The sequence below is a fragment of the Bombina bombina genome, chromosome 6, assembly GCF_027579735.1.
Source record: "Bombina bombina isolate aBomBom1 chromosome 6, aBomBom1.pri, whole genome shotgun sequence".
NCBI lineage: Eukaryota > Metazoa > Chordata > Amphibia > Anura > Bombinatoridae > Bombina > Bombina bombina.
This window is the reverse complement of record NC_069504.1, coordinates 1,021,392,211-1,021,418,639: the sequence shown is the minus strand read 5'-3', so window position 1 is coordinate 1,021,418,639 and position 26,429 is coordinate 1,021,392,211. Positions and strand designations below refer to the sequence as shown.

Below are 26,429 nucleotides of genomic sequence, written 5' to 3'. Positions count from 1 at the left end.
AGGCTCTTGCTCTATATTATACATGTTGTGAAACAGTAAATAAACTTGTACAGATAAGTTTCAAAGACTTTAATATTCAATTAAAATAAGCCAAGGAAAAAAATACAATTTAAATTTTATCCCAAATTAGAATCGATCCCCAGCTAAAATTACGTGAGAAAAGTTAAGAAAAAACATTTAATAAACATCAAATAAACCTGACAGTTTAAAATGTTGCATCGATTTATTTTAAAGCAAAGGGGAAATAAATAAACTGCTGAAATAGAAAATTCAGCCTTACTTTCAGTTTAAACTTGTATTGTTTTATCAAGTAAATATGTGTCAGAAAATAAAGCCTAATAAAAACATTTTACCCTTTTTTTTTTAAAGAGTTGAAATGTTAGTCTCACACATGCTACAGTGCCTGCCTTATGCCCCAGTGTAATCCATAGAACAGGATTATTTATGTCCCAATAAAAAAGCAGTGTCTTTTAATTTGTTAAGTGCATGGTCTCCCCAACTAGAAGAAAAAGCAATTAACTGCTCCGCTGTCCGGCATATAGACAGTTACAAGGTATGAGAAGACACAGTTCTTCACAGAGACCTTTGAAAAAGAAAGAACATAGTAGCCAAACTAGAGCAGCAATTGTTAGGAAAACGCAGTAAGTACCTCTTTACAAGTTCCTAACTGCTTTAAAGCCACCACTACCCGACTGCAAGGAATGACATGGAATACGGCTATACCCCAAAACTTGCTTGTAGATTGAATCAAAATTTTTCTTCAGACACCTAAACTTCACCTCCTCCATGCACCGAAGGCAAAGAGAATAACTGGGGGTTGTGGGTAAGGGAGTGCTACTTAGCAGTTTAACTGTGGTTATCTTTGCCTCCTCCTGCTGGCCAGGAGGGATATTCCCGACAGTAATTACTCAAGCCATGGATTCACCATATCTTAGGAAAGAAAAGTAATTTTTTAGAATTAGCTGGCTATAATGGATCAGAATGGTTTAGAAAATTAACCCAACAATTAACTGAGATTCTATACAATGTTTGCACAACAACTGGAATGGAATGATAGCATTTAGGTAAAATGTCAAATAGCACTTCAGAAGTTGCAGCATTTCGGATTAGTATAAAAAATAATTTAGGTTCAGTTTTATCATTTGCTCTCACACTTGTCAATATTGATGTGATATCACCAGTGATGCCAGATATAATGCCACCTTTATGTTATATATGATGCCATCAACTGAGTCTCGGGGATATACTGACTTATGTATTCATCCGTGTAGTTATGTGTTTATAGGGCAATTATAATCAAAAAATGACATGTTCTAACCCATTTGAGAATGTAATGTAGCACTGTGTGTTTAACCCCTGCAAAGGGGTTAAATACATAATAGAAGTAAGGTTCAGGACACGCACTGTATTGCTAGTCCCGAGCAGAAAAGCTGCTGATCCAATCAGCAGCGCTAGTTGCACATCTGAGTCATGTGACTAGTGCTACTGATTGGATCAGTGGTGAGTTCAGCTTTAGACCAGCAGTGCCCCACCAAGTCCCAATCTGTATTTCTACTACATTGCAGGGGGTTAAACACACAGTGCTGCAGGGTCATTAGTATCAAAATTACTAAATGTTCTAATGGAATAGAGCATGTCATTTTGTTTTTACTACAATGACCCTTTAAGAATGACAGTGACCTGGATTCCAGTCCATACAAATGTTCTTGTAATGATTTTTAGATGGGTTGTTGAATTCAAATTGATCCCAATCTAATAACTCTGTGATATCCCATTTATTCAGCCCACGTAAACAACCCTATACACTTCATAGGGACCATTCAAAACTTATATTTCAATCCATTATCAGCAATTTGTTACTCTTGCTTTGGCTGCATTTTATTCCTTAAAAGATTGTACCTTTGTGGAGTAAAAAACAATTATTGTAATATATATCAGGTGTTTTCTCAAATTGGTTGTGCAGTTTCACAAATTAATTGGAAGAGCTTTCAAATTTATTTTCAAAAAACGTAGCTGCTTTCTGATATTAGTCATTGAATTAAGGGAGCATAAAAATGTAATACTATTCAAGGACTACAGTGCATATTGCAACATATAACTACAAAAAAACCCCACTGAAGTCTTCTTTAACACAGGGAGCTGCATTTCTTAAGTATCCCCAGGAGTGATCTCTGAGTGTACTTAGCACTGATTAGTGTGTATGATCTTGTGCTTGGACGTGATGGACAATAATCAAGTGCACACGGCATATGCATCAATCAGGGATTTCTAGGCTTTGTGATCAGCAGTGGGCTTGTCAAAATAATGCCAAAGCACAGAGTCAAAAATGATAAAGCAGTGTTTAACATACTTTGTATAAAAAAATACATTTTAATAGTATTTTGGGGCTGTCCCTTTAAATGGACAGTCTAGTTGAAAATGAATATTGTTTAAAAAGATAGATAATCCCTTTATTACCCATTCCCCAATTTTGCATAATCAACACTGATATATTATAACACTTTTTACCTCTGTGATTACCTTGTATCTAGGCCTCTGCAGACTGCCCCCTTATTTCAGTTATTTTGACAAACTTTCATTTTAGCCAATAAGAGCTGACTCATAAGTAACTCCATGTGAGTCAGCACAATGTTATCTGTATGTCATACATGAACAAGCGCTGTCTACCTGTGAAAAATTGTCAAAATGTACTGAGATAAGAGGTGGCCTTCAAAGGATTAGAAATTAGCATATGACCCTACCTTAGTTTTCGCTCATGCACTAACCTGAAATGCACAAAAAGCCAAACTTTAAATATTGCGACCGTGTTAACATATTCCCTCATAGAAGTCAATGGAGCAACCCAATCTCATTTTCTCAAGTGCGCTAACCCGACATGAAAATATTAATATTTCACATTCTAATGTTCAGAACATAACAGAATATGTTATATTTATTCATAAATACATATTTCTACATTATCTGATTTTTTTTGCACAAATATATATTTATACCTATACATATATATATATATATATATATATATATATATATATATATAAATATATATAGGTATATATATATATATATATATATATATATATATATATATATATATATATATATATATATATATTTATAAATACATAGAACATATTCTGCTATGTGCAGAATATTGGAATGTGAGATATTTACAGTAAATACACACTATGGGGCATATTTATCAAGCCCTAAATGGAGCTTGATGCTCCTTGTTGCCTAAAGACCACTGTTTCATAACTTGTCCGCCTGCTCTTAAGGCCGCGGACCGCCTAAACATGGATAACGGTAACGGTAAACGACGGATAACGGTAAACGACCGCCAGCCTAAACTGCATATGACACAGCCCAAAGAAACCCGGTGAACTCCGGGCTGCCGAATCTAACAATTTTTAAGCAGTCAGCACCTTTTCAGGGCACATCCTCACAGCTAGCAAACTCTTCAGGCCTCACTAAGGAGGATATACAATCCCTATGTATCAAAGAAGATATCAAGGGAATGATGGTGGAGGTGAAAGGCTGGTATGGTGACTTAACAAGGGACCTAACAAGAGTAACACAAAGAGTCACAACACTAGAGGAGAACCACAACACCACTGACAATGACATTCAACACATGTCTAAACTGGTGTATGCTCAAGATGAAACAATACAAAACCTCCTTGAGAAAGTGGAAGACTTTGATAACCGGGGAAGGAGGAACAAACCTCCGTATCAGGGGGATACCCGAATCTATTCAACCTGCGGCTCTAGAGGGCTGTCTACAATACCTATTCAGGACTCTTAAGGGCGACAATAGTGCCCCTGAAATAGCAATTGAAAGGGCGCACCGAGCGATACGAGCAAAGCCACCACCTAAAGCCCCACCATGAGATGTTGTTGTGAAACTTCTACAATTCAGAAAGAGAGGAGATACTCAAACATGCCAGGCAGAAAACAAAACTTCTCACATGCAGGTAACCGCATCCAGATTTTTGCGGCCCTGAGCTCAGCTACTCTGCAGAAGAGAAGGGATCTCAACTACATCACCTCAGCACTACGTGATCAAGGCATACCATATAGATGTGACTTTTCAGTGAGCACCATAGCTACAAGAGGTGAAACTACAGATGTCCTCAAAACGAGAGAGGATCTGTCGCATTTCTGCAAGGCTCTAAAGATAACCATCATCCCTCCAGGACTACGACAAAATGAAGCAACAATGAGTCTGCCAGAACTAAAATAAATGGGTTTTTTTTAAATATATTTGGCTGTGTAGGCTCCCCTCTTAGCCCCAAACCTCCCTGATCCCCCACAAAGAGCTCTCTAACCCTCCCTCCACTAACTATTTGCCCCCATTTTCGGTACTGGCAGCTGCCAGTATCCACTTTGCAATCAAATGTGGTGCTTTTTTTAAAAAAAAATAAAGCCCACTTTTTCTGTAGTGTAGCTGCCCCCCTCCATACCCTACCCCCTCCCCTCACAGATCAATTTTTCATCATTAATTTCCCCCTCCTCTGCCACCACCCTCTCCAAACACCCTCTCCCACCACTTCCAAATTTACAAAATGTGGCTTAGACCAAGGGCGTGCGCCCCACCCCCTGCGTGCCCCCGTCCTTGGTTGTTAAGGGGTTAAACACAAGGCTAGAGAAATTAAAAATAACTCCACACTAGCTGAAATCAAAAATTATGAATCAGAGCACAAGAAGTTCCCCTCCTCAACTGGAATTCTAAAATCCCTGACACAAGCTAGAGACGCCCTCAATAACCACCTCACAAAATAATACCAACGGAAAATCATGTTATTAAAACAGAAATACGTTGACATAAACAACAAAGCAGGGGACTCGCTGGCGAGAGCCCTGAAGCGGTAAAAACTAAACACACATAAACACACAACGCTGGATGCTAAGGGCCGCACACACAAGGACAGTAAAAATATAGTGAAAACCTTCAGACAATTTTACGAAAAACTTTAGAATTTACAAAATGATTGCACACAGGCTGACATAGACAACTTCTTGACAGATATCAACCTCCCCACACTAGATGTGGAAGAATCCGAACAACTAAACTCCCTAATCACGGTGGAGGAAACCAAATTAGCCATCAAAAGCATGCCCAGTGGTAAAAACCGGACGGACTTGGCATAAGATATTATAAGACCTACATACATCATATAATACACCCTCTCACCTCTCTGTTCAATTCAATGTTGACAGAGGGGGGTTTCACAGACCAAATGCTGGAAGCGCACATTACAGTGCTTCCCAAACAGGGGAAGAATCTTGAAAGACCCGAAACATTCTGTCCCATTTCTCTGTTAAATTCAGACATCAAAATGTAAGCTAAGATTCTAGCTGCTAGAATCAACAAATATCTCTGCAAATCGATACACCCAAACCAGATGGGAATTGTCTCTGGCAGAGAGGCATGTGATAACACCTTAAAGACACTGCAACTCATATCCCATACCCAGCTAAACAATATACCCATGGTCCTGGTCTCAACGGACACCGAAAAGGCCTTCGACAGGGTCCACTGGCAATTTTAAAAATCTACACTACATAAGATGAACTTTGGAAGCAAGTTCATAGCCCAAGTTTTCTTACTATACGGTAACCCCACAGCCCGGGTAAAAGTAAACGGCCTTCTTTCTGACAAATTTCTCATCCAAAATGTACAAGACAGGACTGCCCACTCTCCCCTATCCTCTTTGCCATATCCATTGAGGCACTTGCCCAAAAAATTCGGAAAGACAACTTAATCACAGGGATACATACCAAGACTCATGTACACAAACTGGCTCTATATGCAGACGACATCTTGCTCACACTTATATATATAACAGATATTGACCGCTCCCTACCCAAAGCTCTGTCTACCTTCAGAGAATACAGAAAATTTTCAACTCAATATAACTAAGTCTGAACTCTTTAATATAACTTATGACCCCATTCTACAACCCAAGTTGCTCCATCACTGCCCTCTGAAACGGCAACAAACATAAATGAAGTACCTCCAGACCCCCACATAATTTACCAAGCTAACTATAAAGCACTAGAACACGCTCTGATCGCTGACTTGTCCAGTGGAAAAACAAATCAATTTTCTGGCTGGGTCATATTTATGTGGTGAAAATGAATATCCTACCTAGGCTGTTATACTTACTCCAGACTACTCCCATACCCCTACCAACTGATTACCTGAATAAAATACAAGCACACATAGAGTGATATATTTGGGGAGATACAAAACATAGAGTGGCCAAACGGTCATAATACTTTCCAAAGGACAGAGGCGGTTTGGGAGTACCAAACATTACCACCTACAAGCAGGCCATCACTAGATGAGTATTGGACTATATGTGCAGTAGACACTAGGGATAACACTTGCTAATGATCCTAGAATCCTCATATTCCTGTCTTTACCTAAAATTGAGGATAAAGCCCGTAAAGCTTTACTTTTGGTCATGATAAACAGCGCTAAGCTACTAATACCCAAACATTGGAAATCGAAAGCCCCACCAACCTTCATGGAATGGAAACAAGTAGACGCTTATACACTTGGAAAGGTACCACCACATGCAGCAAGGGTCTATTGATACTCATGAACTAATGTTGGCAGCTTGGGTTGACAGCAACACACAATCAATTTGTTAACATGTGTATAGAATCGATACCCACTGAGGGGAAAGGTTTTAGAAGTAGTAAACATAAAAATCTCCCGACCCAGTGCTTGTAGGACCCCAGCGACATGCTCAGGTTACATGACATAGCAGTTATCTTCTAACAAATACCAACCCAAACTATACATAACAAGTCAAAATCAGTTCAATATAATATAGCCATCCTAAGAGTGTGATGGCTTACAGACCACCATAAACAGGCCGATCAGTTTATTTTGTGTTACCAGATATCATGACAGGTTTCCAGCTCTTGGGGACTGAATAGAACATGTTGAATGTGCTCACCTGTACCTTGTACAATTGTATTTATGCCTTTTTTTTTCTTCATTGACCCCAACCCTCCCCCCTTTTTAACCAAATGTTTATTGTCTACAATGTTTTATAAAGAAAGATGTTTAAATGGACTGTTTTCTACAATATCCACAAGGAGGAATGGAAAAAAAGGAGAAAAAGAGAATACAATAACAAAGTATCTATTTACAGACTCTCCGTTATCTTCCCACATTCCACTATGTGGGAAATATTTTATGAACAATGATCATTCCTCCTTCTTTGTTATCTCTTTTACATGTTATCATTATCATCTGTAATGTTTGATTTGCCTTTTTAAACTCAATAAAGCTTTTGAAAACCAAAAAAAAATGTATTTATTTTTTTTTAAAAAAAGCTAACATTACTTCAAAATAAAAAAACTGAAATTAAATTAATCTAAGATTACAAAAAAATAATAAATCTAACATTACATAAAATAATATACCAAATTATAAAAAATAAAAAAAATAAACCTAATCCCTATGAAAATAAAAAAGCCCCACCAAAATAAAAACACCCCCAAATTTAATACTAAACTACCAAAAGCCCTTAAAAGGGCCTTTTGTAGGGCATTGCCCTGAGTTAAACAGCTCTTTTACCTTAAAAAAATACTAAGTCCCCCCTCTAACAGTAAACCCCCCCACTAAACCCCCCAAAATAAAAAAACAAACACTAAAAAACCTAAACTACCCATTGCTCCTAAAGGGGCATTTGTATGGGTATTGCCCTTAAAATGGCATTCAGCTCTTTTACTGCCCTTAAAAAGGGCATTCATCTCTTTTAAGAGTGCCCAATAAATCCCTTATCTAAAAAAAAAACACACAAAAAAAAAGCCTAAATCGAACCCCCAAATAGGTACTCACCGTTACTGAAGTCCAGCGGAGAAGGTCCTGTTCCAGGCAATGAAGTCTTCTTCCAAACGGCCAACATCTTCTTCCAAGCGGGGACCTCTTCCTTCTTCATCCATCCATTCTGTTCAAATCAGCCAATATTTCCATTCAGTAGCTCTCATCCTATTGGCTGATTTGAATTTGAAGAATCAAATCAGCCAATAGGAATGCAAGGGACGCCAAATGTAAACGCGTACCTTGAATTCACTATTCAGTGTACGGCGGCGATCATACAAAGAGGATCCTCCATGCTCCATGGCTCCACGGACGCCGGTCCTGCTCCTCGCTCATCTCATCTCCGCTCTGGCTTGTTCCTGGAAGACGTACATGAAGAAGAAAGAGGTCCCCACTTGAAAGAAGATGCCGGCCGCTTGGAAGAAGACTTCACTGCCTGGAAAAGGACCTTCTCTACCGGACTTCAGGAACGGTGAGTATCTATTTGGGGGTTAGATTTAGGCTTTTTTAAAATTTTCTGTTTTGTTTTGTTGTTTTTTTAGATTAGGGATTTATTGGGTACTCTTAAAAGAGTTGAATGCCCTTTTTAGGGCAATGCCCAAACAAATGCCCCTTTAGGGGCAATGGGTAGTTTAGAATTTTTTAGAGTTAGGTTGTTTTATTTTGGGGGGTTTGGTGGGTGGGGGGTTTTATTGTTAGAGGGGGACTTAGTATTTTTTAAGGTAAAAGAGCTGTTTAACTAAGAGTAATGCCCTACATGAGGCCCTTTTTAGGGCTATTGGTAGCTTAGTATTAGATTAGGGGTGATTTTATTTTGGGGGTGGCTTTTTATTTTCATAGGGATTAGGTTAAATTTTTAACAATTTGTTTTATTTTTTTTGTAATGTTAGGTTTTTTTATTTTTAAGTAATGCTAGCTTTTTTATTTTAATTGTAACTTAGTATTTTGTTAATTTAGGTAATTGGTGTTAATTTAGGGGGTGTTAGGTTAGCAGGCTTAGTAATATTCGGCTAGATTACGAGTTTTGCGTTAGGCTTAAAAAGCAGCGTTAGCCGGTCCTAACGCTGCTTTTTAACACCCGCTGGTATTACGAGTCTTGCAGGTACTGGTGTACCGCTCACTTTTTTGGCTAGACTTGGAAATACCGCAAATCCACTCTTTTTTCAATAGGACTTGCATAGCGCCGGTATTACGAGTCTGCCAAAAAGTGAGCGGTACACCCTCTCCTGTCAAGACAGGTACCACATTTTAAAGTCAGTAGTTAAGAGTTTTACACTACAATGCTGTAGCATAAAACTCTTAACTAAAGTGCTAAAAAGTACACTAACACCCATAAACTACATATTAACCCCTAAACCGAGGCCCTCCCACATCGCAAACACTAAAATAAAAATTTTTTATCCAAGCCGGGTGAAGTGGTCCTCCAGACAGGCAGAAGTTTTCATCCAAGCCGGGCAGAAGTGGTCCTCCAGACGGGCAGAAGTCTTCATCCAGACGGCATCTTCTATCTTCATCCATCCGGCGCGGAGTGGGTCCATCTTCAAGACATCCGATGAGGAGCATCCACTTCATCCAACGACTAACACAGAATGAAGGTACCTTTAAGTGACGTCATCCAAGATGGAATTCTATCAGCCAATCGGAATCTAAGGGACGCCATCTTGGATGACGTCATTTAAAGGTACCTTCATTCTGTATTAGTCGTCGGATGAAGAGGATGCTCCGCGTCGGATGTCTTGAAGATGGACCCGCTCCGCGCCGGATGGATGAAGATAGAAGATGCCGTCTGGATGAAGACTTCTGCCCGTCTGGAGGACCACTTCTGCCCAGCTAGGATGAAGACTTCTGCCCGTCTGGAGGACCACTTCGCCCGGCTTGGATGAAGACGTGTCCCGGTAAATTGATCTTCAGGGGGTTAGTGTTAGGTTTTTTTTAAAGGTGTATTGGGTGGGTTTATTTTTTAGATTAGGGGTTTGGGCTTGCAAAAGAGCTAACAATGCCCATCCAAATGCCCTTTTCAGGGCAATGGGGAGCTTAGGTTTTTTTAGCTAGTATTTTATTTGAGGGGTTGGTTGTGTGGGTGGTGGGTTTTACTTTTGGGGGGGTTGTTTGTATTTTTTTTTACAGGTAAAAGAGCTGATTACTTTGGGGCAATGCCCCGCAAAAGGCCCTTTTAAGGGCTATTGGTAGTTTAGTTTAGGGTAGGGAATTTTATTATTTTGGGGGGCTTTTTTATTTTATTAGGGGGATTAGATTAGGTGTAATTAGTGTAAAATTCTTGTAATTATTTTTTTATTTTCTGTAATTTAGTGTTTGTTTTTTTTTGTACTTTAGTTTATTTAATTTAATTGTAATTAGTTTAAATATCTGTAATTTGTTTAGTATTTTCTGTAATTTAGTGTTTTGTTTTTTGTACTTTAGCTAATTTAATTTAATTTAGGTAATTGTATTTAATTTAGTTAATTTATTTAATTATAGTGTAGTGTTAGGTGTTAGTGTAACTTAGGTTAGGTTTTATTTTACAGGTAAATGTGTCTTTATTTTAACTAGGTAGTTATTAAATAGTTAATTACTATTTAATAACTATTCTACCTAGTTAAAATAAATACAAACTTGCCTGTAAAATAAAAATAAACCCTAAGCTAGATACAATGTAACTATTAGTTATATTGTAGCAAACTTAGGGTTTATTTTACAGGTAAGTATTTAGTTTTAAATAGGACTAATTTAGTTAATGCTAGGAATATTTATTTTGATTTATTTAAATTATATTTAAATTAGGGGGTGTTAGGTTTAGGGTTAGACTTAGGTTTAGTGGATAATAACTTTAATATAGTGGCGGCGACGTTGGGGGCGGCAGATTAGGGGTTAATAAGTGTAGGTAGGTGGTGGCGACATTGGGGGCGGCAGAGTAGGGGTTAATACATATAATGTAGGGTTCAGCGATGTTGGGGGCAGCAGATTAGGGGTTCATAAGTATAATGTAGGTTGCGGCGGTGACCGGAGCGGCAGATTAGGGGTTAATAATTATAATTTAGGTGTTGGCGATGTCGGGGGCGGCAGATTAGGGGTTAATAAGTGTAAGATTAGGGGTGTTTAGACTCAGGGTTCATGTTAGGGTGTTAGGTGTAGACATAAAATGTATTTCCCCATAGGAATCAATGGGGCTGCGTTAAGGAGCTTTACGCTGCTTTTTTGCAGGTGTTAGACTTTTTTTCAGCCGGCTCTCCTCATTGATTCCTATGGGGAAATCGTGCACGAGCACGTTAAACCAGCTCACCGCTGACTTAAGCAGCGCTGGTATTGGAGTGCGGTAATGAGCAAAATTTTGCTCAACGCTCACTTCTTGCCTTTTAACAACGGGTTTCTGAAAACTCGTAATACCAGCCTGTAGGTAAGTGAGCGGTGAGGGAAAACTGCTCGTTAGCACCGCACAGCATCTAACGCAAAACTCGTAATCTGGGCCTTAGTTATTTGCGTTGTGGGGGGTTTGCGGATTAGGTAGTTAATGGTGGATATACTCAAAGCGCCAACAGACACCTATAAGCCTGGAGAAGGTGAAACCTAGCTCTCACCTAAAAATGAACTACAAAGGAAAGGAGTCCCAGGCGCCAACTGACGGAGGCTAGGTGTAGTTAATAAGGGGGGTTTTATTGATACAATTTGACTAAAATAATATACAGTAAAAACGATATATTCTCATGGATCCATGGTACAGTTGCAATGTAATAAAATACAATAAAACACAATAAAACAAATGGATAATACCAAATATTAAAATGCTAAACCAATGTAAACAATGTCTTGTGTGATACAGTTCATAGGAACGGATCGCTAAGGTAGGTTATCCACTCCGGTGGATATTTGGGTGAGGTCAAGATAAAGTTCCAAATATGTGGCAAACCACTACGTGTCTTAGGGTGAAAAAAATCCTAGTGTTCCAAATGAAAAAATGGAAAAATGATAAGGTGTCCAAAAAAATTGAAAAATTATGAATATAGAATGTGCAAAAATATAAAAGGTGCAAAAATATAAAAGATGTATGTGCTTAAGAATGTTCCAAATTTGGGATGTTGAAGAATTATGGCGATAGGAAAAAAGGAGATTAATAACAGATTGCCAAAAATAAAAATAAAAATCCAAATATCACAAAATGTGCAAAAAAATTGTGCAGAAAAAATGGTGATAGACGGTGGAATTCCACAAATTAAGCAGTCAGTATTAGTCTGTGTAGAAAATAAAACCAATCGGGATTCCGTGGAAGAAGAGCGTGAAAAAAACGAAATTAATCCAAAGTGTGTGTCAGTGTTTGAGACTTAGAGCAACAAGCTCCTTGGTGCGGAGTATTCACTTATAGCAGTGTTTGAGGATTGAGACAACAGTCTCATTGGTGTAGGGGATACTGCTTCAAAGTGTAGGAGAGGGAAACATCAAATCAATACCTGTGAAAAAAACAAACACAATACAATGTGCAGCAAATTCAAAATAGTCAGCTGTAAATGAAATTAAACTCACCAGTACGGGTCTACGCGTTTCGGCCCTTATAGGCCTTTATCAAGACTAATTTCGTTTTTTTCACGCTCTTCTTCCACGGAATCCCGATTGGTTTTATTTTCTACACAGACTAATACTGACTGCTTAATTTGTGGAATTCCACCGTCTATCACCATTTTTTCTGCACAATTTTTTTGCACATTTTGTGATATTTGGATTTTTATTTTGATTTTTGGCAATCTGTTATTAATCTCCTTTTTTCCTATCGCCATAATTCTTCAACATCCCAAATTTGGAACATTCTTAAGCACATACATCTTTTATATTTTTGCACCTTTTATATTTTTGCACATTCTATATTCATAATTTTTCAATTTTTTTGGACACCTTATCATTTTTCCATTTTTTCATTTGGAACACTAGGATTTTTTTCACCCTTAGACACGTAGTGGTTTGCCACATATTTGGAACTTTATCTTGACCTCACCCAAATATCCACCGGAGTGGATAACCTACCTTAGCGATCTGTTCCTATGAACTGTATCACACAAGACATTGTTTACATTGGTTTAGCATTTTAATATTTGGTATTATCCATTTGTTTTATTGTGTTTTATTGTATTTTATTACTTTGCAACTGTACCATGGATCCATGAGAATATATCGTTTTTACTGTATATTATTTTAGTCAAATTGTATCAATAAAACCCCCCTTATTAACTACACCTAGCCTCTGTCAGTTGGCGCCTGGGACTCCTTTCCTTTGTGGTTTGCGGATTAGGGGTTAATAGATTTATTAGGTTTGTTGCTATGTGGGTTTGGCAGATTAGGGGTTAATAGATTTTTAAGGTTTGTTGTGATGTGGGTTAATAGCGGATTAGGGGTTAATAGTTTTAATAGGTAATTTGCGTTTTGGGGGGCTGGTGGATTAGGGGTTAATACTTTTATTAGGTAGATTGCAATGTTGGTAAATGGCGGATTAGGGGTTAATACATTTATTAGGTAGATCGCAATGTGGGTGAATGGCGGATTAGGGGTTAATACATTTATAAGGTAGTTTGCGATGCTGTGGTTGGCGGATTTAGTGGTTAATACATTTATTATTCATTCCGATATGGGGGTGATGGCGTATATATGGGTTTTACGTTTTAGGGTTTATTTTTAGGAGGCGTGTTAGACTTTTATGGGAGATTTTAAAAAAAAAAATTCTTAGGCTCCGGCAGTTTCTAATGTGTCATAAGTCACGACTCCAGAAATTTATATTTACGCACATTTCTGGATATCGCTAGTTTATCCGACTTACGGCACTTTATGAACTACCGGCGCCATATATGTGATTCCCCGATGTGCAAGGGGAAATTACAGGCGGCGCGGGTTTCAGCAGTTACGCTGAAGCCTGCGCCGCATATGTAATCTTGCCCCATACTTCTAAAATTTCTGGCAGTAAAGGGGTTAATCAGTTGTCTCTTAAGTGTAATATTTATTGTAGTGCAGGGATTAACCTCCAGCCTGACACCTACCACCTCCCTGATCTCTTCCTAACAGCAACTCTCCCCCCCCCCCCACACACATATTGGTCACCACCATCTTAGGTTCTGGCTCACAGTCTACCAGTACCCAGAGTAGAGCCTTTTTATTTATTTAGTTATTTATTCATTTGTATTTGTCTGCACTATAGGGAACCCTCCTCACTCTCCCACCTCACTGATCCCTCCCAAACAGCTTTCTTAGCCTCCCACGGCTCACCACCATGTTAGAAACTAGCAGCCAGTCTGCCAGTATCCTGTGTAGGGTTATTTTTTTAATTTTAATTAATTAATGTATTTAATTGATTTCTGTAGTGTAGGGATCCCCCTTACCCTCCTCACCTCACCCTCAAAGCGATCAGCTATTAAGTGTAGAGACCAACCTGCCCCCACCAACCATCACTTCTTTTTTCCATGGTGTAGTGACCCATCCCTCCCTCTCCCCCTACAAATCCTTTTCCATAGTGTAGGGACCCACCTCTCCCTCTGATGGGCCGCCCACCCACCTTTTTCCTTCTCTTCCACACCACCCACCAGCACCACCATACCGATACAGACAGTGACAATATCTGTGTAACTGGCTGTCTCCGCAATCTAGCTTCATATGGTAAGAGAGCAGGACCACAACTTTTACCACAGTGTTGAAAATAAGTACTACGTCAACACAGTACAGTTGGCAAAGTAGTGTGACTTAGTAACTATGTCCATATGATGCAATGGGTTATAAACTGCAGCTGGTATCACAAGTCATTGGAAACACATTAAGGAGAAAACTGTTTTACAGTCCCTTTAAGTAGAAAATGTCAAAGGTAACAAAATAATCATATGATTCAATACAAGGTTTTCATTCACTATCAGAAGAACTATGACTTATCCCTTTACAAACTCAGCAAGACCTATTCTCTGTGTATCTGTACCTATTACCATTCACAACATAAGTGCTGTCTATAATATTAAGGGATTCTCAAACTCATTATAGAGAAGATGCTAAACAATAATGTTTTTGCAGACTGATTTAGAGTACCATTTATATTAAAAAAAGATGTTTAGATAACATGCCACAGTAAAACCAAGCACACATAAATTGTATACTGTTTAATGTTTACTAAATCTACATTCAAAATGCTTCTGATAAAGTGCAGAAAGGGTCTGCACACCAGTAAAAAACTATTATTGCTACATTTACATACTGTAAGTTCAGGTTACACAATAAGGTGCTTTGTTATCAGTTCTTACCTTTGTTTAAAGGGTAAGTAATGGGGTTTTTTATGTAATAGAAATTAATCACTGCATTGCAACAGATATGCATATAACATAAATGCTTGAAAAGTATTGTAACTTTCAAGTTAGCAAGATTGCATTGTTTTGTAATTCAGGGGCATATCCCTTAAATAAACTTATTTTATATTGCCTATTTTGCCATCTTTGATTTGGTTATAAAAGGGACATATTTATATATTTCAGCTCCTGGATAGGGTGAACTGAGATGGGCCCCTTGGCAATAATTGGAGAAGCCCTCCACCTAATCCCCCACCGTGCCCCCTATGCCCCTACCCTACCACATCACCAATGCCCCTCCCTTATCCCACGGTCTCCCTGACTTGTCCTCAAAAGGGACCCCAACCACAAGGGTCAGGGCTTCCAATCTCCATGGTCAGAGCCCTCAATATAAAGGACAAGTGATCCCACACTCCAGGGCTCCCACAGCCACAAATTATCCATGCAAAGCCCCACCCTCCAGGGTCAGACCCCACACTACAGGATCCCTAGAGCAACTAACCTTCTAGCAAGCACAGGGCACCCACAACAGGACCAGGCACATGGCCTCCACACCAGGGACAGGGCCCCCATTCCAGGGCCACTACTCCCCTCCCTTATCCCACCGCTCCCTGACTTGTCCTCAAAAGGGACCCCAACCACAAGGGTCAGGGCTTCCAATCTCCATGTTCAGAGCCCTCAATATAAAGGACAAGTGATCCCACACTCCAGGGCTCCCACAGCCACAAATTATCCATGCAAAGCCCCACCCTCCAGGGTCAGACCCCACACTACAGGGCCCCTAGAGCAACTAACCTTCTAGCAAGCACAGGGCACCCACAACAGGACCAGGCACATGGCCTCCACACCAGGGACAGGGCCCCCATTCCAGGGCCACTACTCCAAGGACAGGTCACCCATTCTTAACTGTATACTTACTGCAAGTATATTTATCATCTGCGCCCACCTCATCTCACAACAACTAGCGCAGATGTCAGAGCTGCCAGTGCTCTAGGTAATCTTTGAATTTGATGGTGGTAGTTCTGTAGGCACTCACTGTGTTTGGTCCCATAATAAAATGTGCCTGCCTGCCTGCAGCCACCTGCTCACTCAAAGTCACAACCAATAGTGTTGCTCGGCTGTCACCAATGCACAAGCACATTTAGGGCCATATCACAAGTGGAGCGCAATTTAACCCTCCTCCTCTAATGTTAAAGGGATAGTAAACACCAAAATGATTATTGTTTAAAAAGATAGATAATCCCTTTATTTACCAGTTTTGCATAACCAACAATTACCTCTGTAATTACCTTGTATCTAAGCTTCTGCTGACTGCCTTCTTATCTCAGATCTTTTGACAGACTTGCATTTCAGGCAGTTAGTTCTGACTAAATAACTCCATGTGCATGAGTACAATGGTATCTATATGAAACACATTGACTAATGCCCTCTAGCTGGGAAAAACTGTCAAATGCATTCAGATAAGAGGCAACCTTAGAAAATAGCATATGAGCCTACCTAGGTTTAGCTTTTAACTAAGAATAACAAGAGATCAAAGCAAATTTGATGATAAAAATAAATTAGAAAGTTGTTTAAAATTACATGCCTTATCTGAATCATGAATGTTTAGTTTGGACTTTACTATCCCTTCAACTTCTCTAGAAGTAAGCTTTTTGAGCACGTCAGGTTGCATTCATAGTTGAAAGTAAACTGTTTTTGCTTGTGCGCTAACTAGACTTGTGTAAAAAGCTGAGCTTACAATATAGCGCACAATAACCAATTCCTCCATATAGAAGTCAAAGGAGAAGAAAGCAGCTAACACCTTACTCACGCGCAAACACGATCCCATATTCTCAAGTGCGCTAACCCGGCATGAAAATATGAATATTTCAAATTCCAATGTTCTTCACATAGAATATGTTCTATTTATTCATAAATACACACACACACACATATATATACAGATATATATAGGAATATCTATTTAAAAATACAAAGAGCATATTCTGCTAGGTGTAGAACATAGACATGTGAAATATTAACAGTAAATGTGCAAAGGGCTCCAATGCACTTATATATATATATATATATATATATATATAATGTTTAGCCGGTGGCCCAGCACTCCATCCGCAATGGTGTAGACACAGCCCGGGTGCTATCCTCAAATTACTATGTAGAGTAGTACATCTTCACTGGGAGTCTGGCTTTGAACGCTGGTGCATGATGTGCTGCTTGCACTAATAACGATGATAATTGTCTTGAAGAAGGCCCCTAAATGGGTCGAAACGTCGACATTTTACTAATGTAATGTAACTAATTTGAAAATAAAGTTGTATATATATATATATGTGTGTGTGTGTGCACCTATGTATTTATGTGTTTATATCTGTACATGTCTGTAAATACATATATACACATATAAATACATAAATTCATGTATATGCACTATATCTATGTCAAAACCCTTTGCCTGCTTTTTCCCAACACCTGAGACCTCATGGGGGATATTTATCAAGCCGTCAACCGCAAATACTCTGGAATTTCCGCAGCGTAATTGTACGAGCTTGATTCAACCTAGTTATCAAAGCCTACAGACCGGCAAAAGTTGAAATCTGTGACGTAACATACGATCCGCTGGTCTCAATCCAACACAGATCGATGCTTACGTCATTACAGATGTTCTGAATACACATTCGGCACTATCGGACACTTTTTCAAAGTTATCAAATAGTTAACTGGTACGCTCGCGGCTATTCCGGCCCAGCATACCTGGTTTTCAATCCGCCACCCTGGAGGCTGCGGATGCCATAGGAATCAATGGGAGTCTGAAAGCAACGAAAGCTCATGTTCCATGCTGCCAGATATCCCATTGTTTTCTATGATTGAAAACCAGTAACGTTTTCACCTAACACCCTAACATAAGCCCCGAGTCTAAACACCCCTAATATGCCACCCCGACATTGCTGCAACCTAAGTAAAGTTATTAACCCCTATCTTGCTGCTCGCGGGCCATACCATAACTAAATAAAAGTATTAACCCCTAAACCCCTGGCCTCCCACATCGCCATAAACTAAATTAAGCTATTAACTCCTAAACCTAACAACCCGCTAACTTTACATTAAAATTACAACATTCCTATCTTATAATAAATGTAAACTTACCTGTAGAATTAAATTAAACTATATTAAACTATTAATTAACCTACCCTAATTATTATACTATAATTACATTAAACTACCAATTAAATTAACTATATTACATATTAAAAAAAACCTAACCCTACTCAAATTATTTAAATCTACTATTAAAAATTACTAGCTACAAAAAAACACTAAGTTACAAAAAACAAACACTAAGTTACAAAAAGCAAACAAATCACAGTATCAAAAATGAAAACGAATTGCACCTAATCTAATAGCCCTATCAAAATAAAAAAGCCCCCCCAAAATAAAGACATGTTTCTGAAGCCCCTGCTCCTGCACATATCAAGGAGCCTCTCTGCATGCAGGAGAGACAGGTTACTGAGGCCCCTTCTTCTGCACAATGAACCACTTTGCATGCAGGAGAGACAGTTTTCTGAAGCCCCCTGATCCTGCACAAGGAACCACTCTGCATGCAGGAGACCCAGGCTTCTGAAGCCCCTGCACAATGAACCACTCTGCATGCAGAAGAGCCAGGTTTCTGAAGCCCCTGTTCCTGCACAAGAAACCACTCTGCATGCAGGAGAGCCAGGTTTCTGAAGCCCCTGCTCCTGCACAAGGAACCACTCTGCATGCAGAAAAGCCAGGTTTCTGGAGCCCCTGCTCCTGCACAAGGAACCACTCTGCATGCAGAAGAGACAGGTTTCTGAAGCCCCTGCTCCTGCACAAGGAACCACTCTGCATGCAGAAGAGCCAGGTTTCTGAAGCCCCTGATCTTGCACAAGGAACCACTTTGCATGCAGGAGAGCCATGTTTTTTCTAGCCCCTGTTCTTGCACAAGGAACCACTCTGCATGCAGGAGAGCCAAGTTTCTGAAGCCTCTGCTCCTGCACAAGGAACCACTCTTAATGCAGAAGAGCAAGGTTTCTGAAGCCTCTGCTCCTGCACAAGGAACCACTCTGCATGCAGGAGAGCAAGGTTTCTGAAGCCCCTGCTCTTGCACAAGGAACCACTCTGCATGCAGAAGAGCCAGGTTTCTGAAGCCCCTGATCTTGCACAAGGAACCACTTTGCATGCAGGAGAGCCATGTTTCTCTAGCCCCTGTTCTTGCACAAGGAACCACTCTGCATGCAGGAGAGCCAGTTTTCTGAAGCCTCTGCTCCTGCACAAGGAACCACTCTTAATGCAGAAGAGCAAGGTTTCTGAAGCCTCTGCTCCAGCACAAGGAACCCCTTTGCAAGCAGGAGATACAGGTTTCTGAATTCCAAATAATGCATTTTACCTCTCTGTGGTTGGTGGAAAAAAACAACAAGTTTCTGTTTTAAATTAGAGGGAAAGCAGGCAAAATGAATAATGAAAATGTTTTGCAAATGTTTTTTTTCTTCACTATACATAATTAAAGGAGAATTGAAATTTGAGGAGAAGTTTAAACTCTCTAGTACAGCCTCTGATCTGGGTATATATCTTTGCAGAAGGTCCATGTTCAAGATGGAAAGTGAAATAGTTTGATTACATTACTTGACTAGCTTGTTACATAGCCCTGTGAGTGAAAATCTTCACTCTGGTCCTGTGATTTAAAGAGGTAAATTATGTTAAGATTTTGTACACTAATGTGATGTTGCAAAATGTTTCCCTGATTAACACTGGGATTTTAATAAGCTGAACGATCATTTATCTATCGGTATAACTGATGAAGTGCCTATGGGTTTACAAGGAAAGACAATGATCACATTTTAAAGCTGCTATAAAAAATTACAAAAACAGTATTTATTCCTTGATTATTAACGGATATTTCTGTCTTCTTGAGTGTCATCTTGACATTAGCAAGAGCACTAGATTGCAGCACTAATTCCTGTCATGTAGCGCTTCAGACATGTGCACGCTACCTATCTAGATATCTCTTCAACATGAGAATGATGCAAATTTGATAATGGAAGTAAATTTGAAATTTTTTAAAACTTGTATTCTCTATCCGAATTATGAAAGAAAAATCTGTGCTTTATGTCCCTTTAAAGGGACAGCAAAAACCTTGTAATTACAAGACATTTCTGTTGCATTGCTATAGAATAACATGCCAGATATGTCTTAATGTTTTTAAAACAAATAAACATGCTTTTTACTGCAATTACTTTTCAATAGCCAAACTCCATACACCCTTTTCCTTATTTGGAAGAGCCAGCTTGGGCTTTAGCCCAAAGACAACATGGCTAGCCACTGGGATAAAGATAGAATAGAATGTATTATTTTGCAGTTGTTATCTGATAAAGCCAATTAGGGACATGCATGTAGCAGAGTTAGCCTTGATAAACCCACACGGTGCATTTGTTTTTTCAAGTTCTCAGAATTAGAAATTGCTCAATTGTCAGAGCTAAATTAACTTAAAAGGGGGCAAAATAAATAATGAAAATATATTGCAAATTTGTTTCAATATGCATAACTAAACATTTTATATAAAAAATCTAAAGGTGTTCATTGTCCCTTTAATGGTGGATTGGAAATGTACAGTTTCATCAGTACTTTACAGTAGCAAATATATTTGAATGTGCAAAATCTTTCTAAACAAAGTTGTTCTAATAATGTTTGCAGAAATGATATATAATATGTATTACATATAATAGTATATAATAAGCTAAACAGTCATAATGATAAAATAATAATATATAAATTATAATATATTTAGATATATAATTGTTTATAGTAAATTAGTCACTCTACATTCTACTTGTTTCATCAATTATCTTTACTAAAATAAAATAAAATAAAAATGTTAAGTCTTTGTTTTCTTTATTTAAATAATAAATATGAATAATGTCTTGTATGAAAAACATAAAGTTCTGACAGTACAAACTTGGTGACATAGAAATTGGGAGTTATTTTAGCAGTACCTGCATATCATGGCGTGTGATGTAGCCTTTGTCCTCTATGTCACAGATCCGAAAGAACTCGTGTGCCTTTCCCAACATGGTGTATTGTCCAGCTCCATGTGTTCCTGGACTTTGCTCTGGATGGGCTTCTTCATTATCTCTTTGGTTCCCTTGAGTAGGATTCTCTAAAGCAGCCATCGCATTACATCTACTCGTATTGTACGTCTCAAACTCTGGTACAGCACCTGAATACTGAAGGTAGGAAAAGAGAGTGTATCAGAGGCATACAGTGATGCTTCTCAGCATCTCTTAGCAACCACCTCTTTAATTAGAGGCCAAAGACTGGGAAAGAATAGGGCTTTTTAAAAACCTCCGCTTGGGTCTGTTTCTTTAATAAGCTGTGCTGGCATACAGAAGCAACAGAGCCAGAAAGACAACAAGGGGAGAAAGGAATTACATTGCATATACAATATAAGTGAAGTATGTATAAGGGAAACTAAGGGTATTAAGCTCAATACAAATACTTCACTCATTACATTGTTACTTATTTCAGATTGATGTTTAAAGGACCAATATAAACAGTAGATTTGCATAACCAACAAATGCATGATAAAAAGACAATGCAATAGCACTTAGTGTGAACTTCAAAGGAGTAGTGGGGTTTTTTCTGACAAATTTCAGTTATTTCTTTTTCCATTCCCCCTGTATCATGTGACAGCCATCAGCCAATCATAAATGCATATATATGTACTCTGGGAATTCATGAACATGCTCAGTAGGAGCTGGTAACTCAAAAAGTGTAAATATAAAAATAATGTGCGCTTGTTAATAAAAGTAAATTTGAACGTTGGTTAAAATTGCACGCTGTATCTGAATCATGAAAGTTTACTTCTATTATCTGATTTACATTGTTATTGATATTCTCTGTTGAAGGAACAGCAGTGTATTACTAGGAACTAGCTGAATACATCAAGTGAGCCAATGAAAAGAGGCAAAACCACCAATAAGCATATAGCTCTCAGTAATGCACTGCTGCTCCTGAGACTACCTAGTTATTCTTTGGGGGGGGAGAATACTAAGAGAATAAAGCAAATTAGATAATAGACACTAAAGGGACATGAAACCCAATTTTTTTCTTTCATAATTTAGAAAGAGCATGCAATTTTAAACAACTTTTCAATTTACTTTTATTAACGTGCTCACATTATTTTTATACTTACACTTTATCTAATTGGTTTCATTCTCTTGATATCCTCTATTAAAAAGCATATCTAGATAGGCTCAGTAGCGGCTGATTGGTGGCTGCACATAGATGCCTTGAGTGATTGGCTAACCAATGTGCATTGCTATTTCTTCAACAAGGGATATCTAAAGAATGAAGCAAATTAGATAATAGAAGAAAATTGGGAAACTGTGTAAAATTGTATTCTCTATCTGAATCATGAAAGGAAAAAAATCTGGGTTTTATGTCCCTTTAAAGGACCAGTAAGTACAGTAGATTTGCATCATCAACAAATGCATAATAACAATAAGCACTTAGTCTGAACTTTAAATTAGTAGTACATTTTTTTCTGACAGATTTCAATGATGTCTATTTCCACTCCCCCTGCATCATGTGACAGCCATCAGCCAATCACAAATGCATATACGTATATTCTGTGAAGTCTTGCACATGCACAGTAGGAGCTGGTGACTTAAAAAGTGTAAATATATAAAGACTGTGCACATTTTGTTAATAGAAGTAAATTGGAAAGTTGTTTAAATTGCTGCTCTATCAGAATCATGAAAGTTTCATTTTGACTTGAGTGTCCCTTTAATTGAAAAGTTGTTTAAAATGACATGCCCTATCCAAAACATAAACAAAAAAATTGGGTATCATGTCTCTTTAAAGAAACACTAAAGTCAAAATCTTTTTATATGCATACTTTATAAGACACCAGCTCCTACTGAGCATGTCCAAGAACGCACAGATATATGCATTTGGTGATTGGCTGATAGCTGGCACATGATGCAGTGGGAAGGGAAACGTAACTAACTGAAATTTGTCAGATAAAAAATCTTCTACTCATTTAAAATTCAAACCAATGGCTAAATAGCGTGCATATTATGAGTTGAATATAAATGTGTTCGCTTGAGTGCAATTGAATTGAATGCTCTAATTAACTGTTAAACGAGACAACAAAAGTTGCATAAAATACATAAAAAAATACATTTTAAAGTACAGTTACACTCATATTAACACTGATAAAAATGTATTTAAAAAATTGCAATAAAAAGTTATAAGGGCTCAAAGGTATGAGGTCTCAGGTGTTATAAAGAAAAAGGTCTGCAAAGGGGTTTAACATATATATGCATACATACACATCTAAATAAATATATATATATGTGTGTAAATATGTGTGTACATATGTATTAAAATATTTATGTGTTTTATTGTATATTTAACATTATAATGTTCTTCTCTTAAAGGATAATGTCCTTTTTATTATAAATATATATAACTGTATATATCTGTCTATACCTATACCTGTATTTCTATTCCTATTGATATATAGGACTTAAGATATGTATTTTACATGAACATTATCATATATATATATATATATATTTAATAATAAAAAGTAAGTTATTGTGAAGAACATAGAAATGTAAAATATGCTTTACGCGCATCAGAGTTTGCAATTTAGATTTAACACGGTCTGGTTAGCGCACATAAAAACTTAGCAATCTTAAGGCGCGTTATTAAAATATTACATATAAAATATTTTAAAAAATATTAAACATACTTAAAATATATAAATATATTCTAAAAAAATTAATTTGATGTCCCTTTATATACACACACGCACATATATTTTATGTATTATATTATATAAACATAATATAAATCATTTTAATTCGATATCCTTTTAACACCAGGAAATCATAAATTTTATTAAAGGGTTAAATAGAGTAGAATTGCATAATCAATGGATGCATTATAGAAAGACAATGCACTTGCTCTGAATTCAAAATAAGCAGTACATTTTTTCTGAAAATTTCAAATTTTTCTTCAATTTCCCTGCCCGTGTATCATGTGACTGCCATTAGAAAATCATAGAGCTTTGCACAAATACACTGTGAACTCTTGCACATGGTCAGTAGAAGCTGGTGGCTCAGAAAGTCTGCACATTAAAAGGCTGTGCATAGTTTTGTCATGGATGTAAATTGGAAAGACATTTAAAATTGCTCTGTCTGAATCATTAAAGTTTCATTTTGACTTTAGTGTCGCTTTAACATTATTATTATTATTATTATTATTATTATTATTATTATTATTATTATATTATCATTTAGTTGTATATGGCTACAAAATTCCGTAGCGCTGGTTGTGAACAGATCATGCACAAAGATTTAAAAGACCACTAGAGTCGAAACAATATTCTTATATTATTGCATCTGCGATCAGAGGCAATTAAGTAAAAGTAGGTTCTAACTTCCTAGAGTCTCATAACCAGGGGTCAAGTCCTACAAAAAAAATTGAACTCACCAAGACTTTCACCCCCTTCACAATTAATATTATTTTATACACACACACACACACTTACATACACACACACACATACACTGTATTTATATGTTTATAATCTATAAAGGGACATAATACTCATATGCTAAATAAATCACTTGAAACTGATGCAGTATAACTGTAAAAAGCTGACAATAAAATATCACCTGAGCATCTCTATGTAAAAAAGGAAGATATTTTACCTCACAATTTCCTCAGCTCAGCAGAGTAAATCATATGTAAAAAGTTATACTTCACCTGCTGTCCAGCTGCAGGTAAAAAAAAAAATAAAAAAAAAATGAAGAAATGTAAAGCAGCCAATCAGCATCAGAAGTGCTGAGGTCATGACATCTTTTACTGTGATCTCATGAGATTTCACTTAACTCTCATGAGATTTCATAGTAAACTTCCTTAAACTGAATAGGGAAATAACATGAGTGTGCACAAGGCTCACTCCCTTGCCTGACCTGTGACAGACATACTGATTTGCTGCTTAAAGTCCTTTGCAATGGGGTTTGAATACTTAGGACATTTTGAGGTAAAATATCTTTCTTTTTTACATAGAAATGATATTTCTTTTTTACATAGAAATGATATTTCTAGTCAGCTTTTTACAGCTATGCTGCATCACTTTAAAGTGTTTCAACATTTGGGTATCATGGCCCTTTAATGAAAGCAAATTAAAACCAATGAAGGGCTGAATGGTTGCCTTTGGGCCAGAGGATGGACACCCATGGTTACATTTGTACATGGTAGGGGTGACATTTTTATTTGTAATTTAAGATTCAACTGCTACTGAATACTAATAAGTCAGACACACACTTTTTAGAAAACATGAAGGGGCATTTGTATATAGATGATGTTGAATAATCCAAAAAGCTAAGAGCCTTAGTAAAGACTGCACATACTCCTGGTGAATAAAATAAAGTATTTGGGCTTATGCTACTACAAGATGTTTCACAAACACCTTTAATTGCAAGGACTGTTTTCTTTGTGTGTACACATGTATTTCCCTTAAAAAACCTCATCCCAGCTATCTCTGGAAGAACTAAAAGGAATTCCAATCAGAGAGAAAGCAGGAAGCTGGAAGGACATGGCTCTTCCTTGCTTGATCAGCACATTTTTTTCTGTTGTGAAACACTGATGTCAAGATACAGGGTGTCCAAACTTTAATTTTAACTCACATGGTGCATAGCCAGCCTTTCCTTTCCAGGGTGGGCTGGACTCCTCCTCTGTCACAGAGTCTCGCCCACTTAAGGTGCAATAGTCGTATTTCTGCTGAGGGGAGCTAAATAACCCCAGAGCAAGTCACACAGGGTGATCACACAGCAGGACTGCTGACAGGCTTGCATTTAGTGTATTGTAGGAAGTGTTACTGCCCATTACTAGAGGATCTTACTATCCCTCTAACCAGACTGCTTTCTAGCGCCTCCTACCAGCAGCAGCAGTGTTTACTGAAGCCTTTCTGTTCTTTGTCCAGGGGGAACTTAGTTCCACCTGAAAAAATAGTGCAGGAACTCTGTTCCCATGCGTTCCCGCTGGATTTGACCCCTGCTCATATCTTTATATATATATGGTCTGATGAAGGGGTGAACACCCCGAAACGTCACTGCAAATAAAACTCAAGTTTGAATATATTTCAATATATAATATATTTCAAGTGAGTGCTGTGTTCCACATCTACTATATGTATATATATATATATATATATACACACACACAGGAGCACTGAATTCTTACATTAGAGGGACAGT

The 26,429-nt window shown here is 37.8% G+C and overlaps 1 protein-coding gene across 1 annotated transcript in view; it reads right to left on the bottom strand.

Annotated features, from left to right (window-relative positions):
- The window catches only part of CRACR2A (calcium release activated channel regulator 2A), a 499,417-nt gene that overhangs the window by 320,161 nt on the left and 152,827 nt on the right, over nt 1-26,429 (bottom strand). Inside the window, exon 3 of the mRNA XM_053718747.1 lies at nt 21,150-21,380. Coding sequence (XP_053574722.1) covers nt 21,150-21,326 — 177 coding nt within the window. The 5' untranslated portion in view covers nt 21,327-21,380. The remainder of the gene's footprint in view (nt 1-21,149; nt 21,381-26,429) is intronic.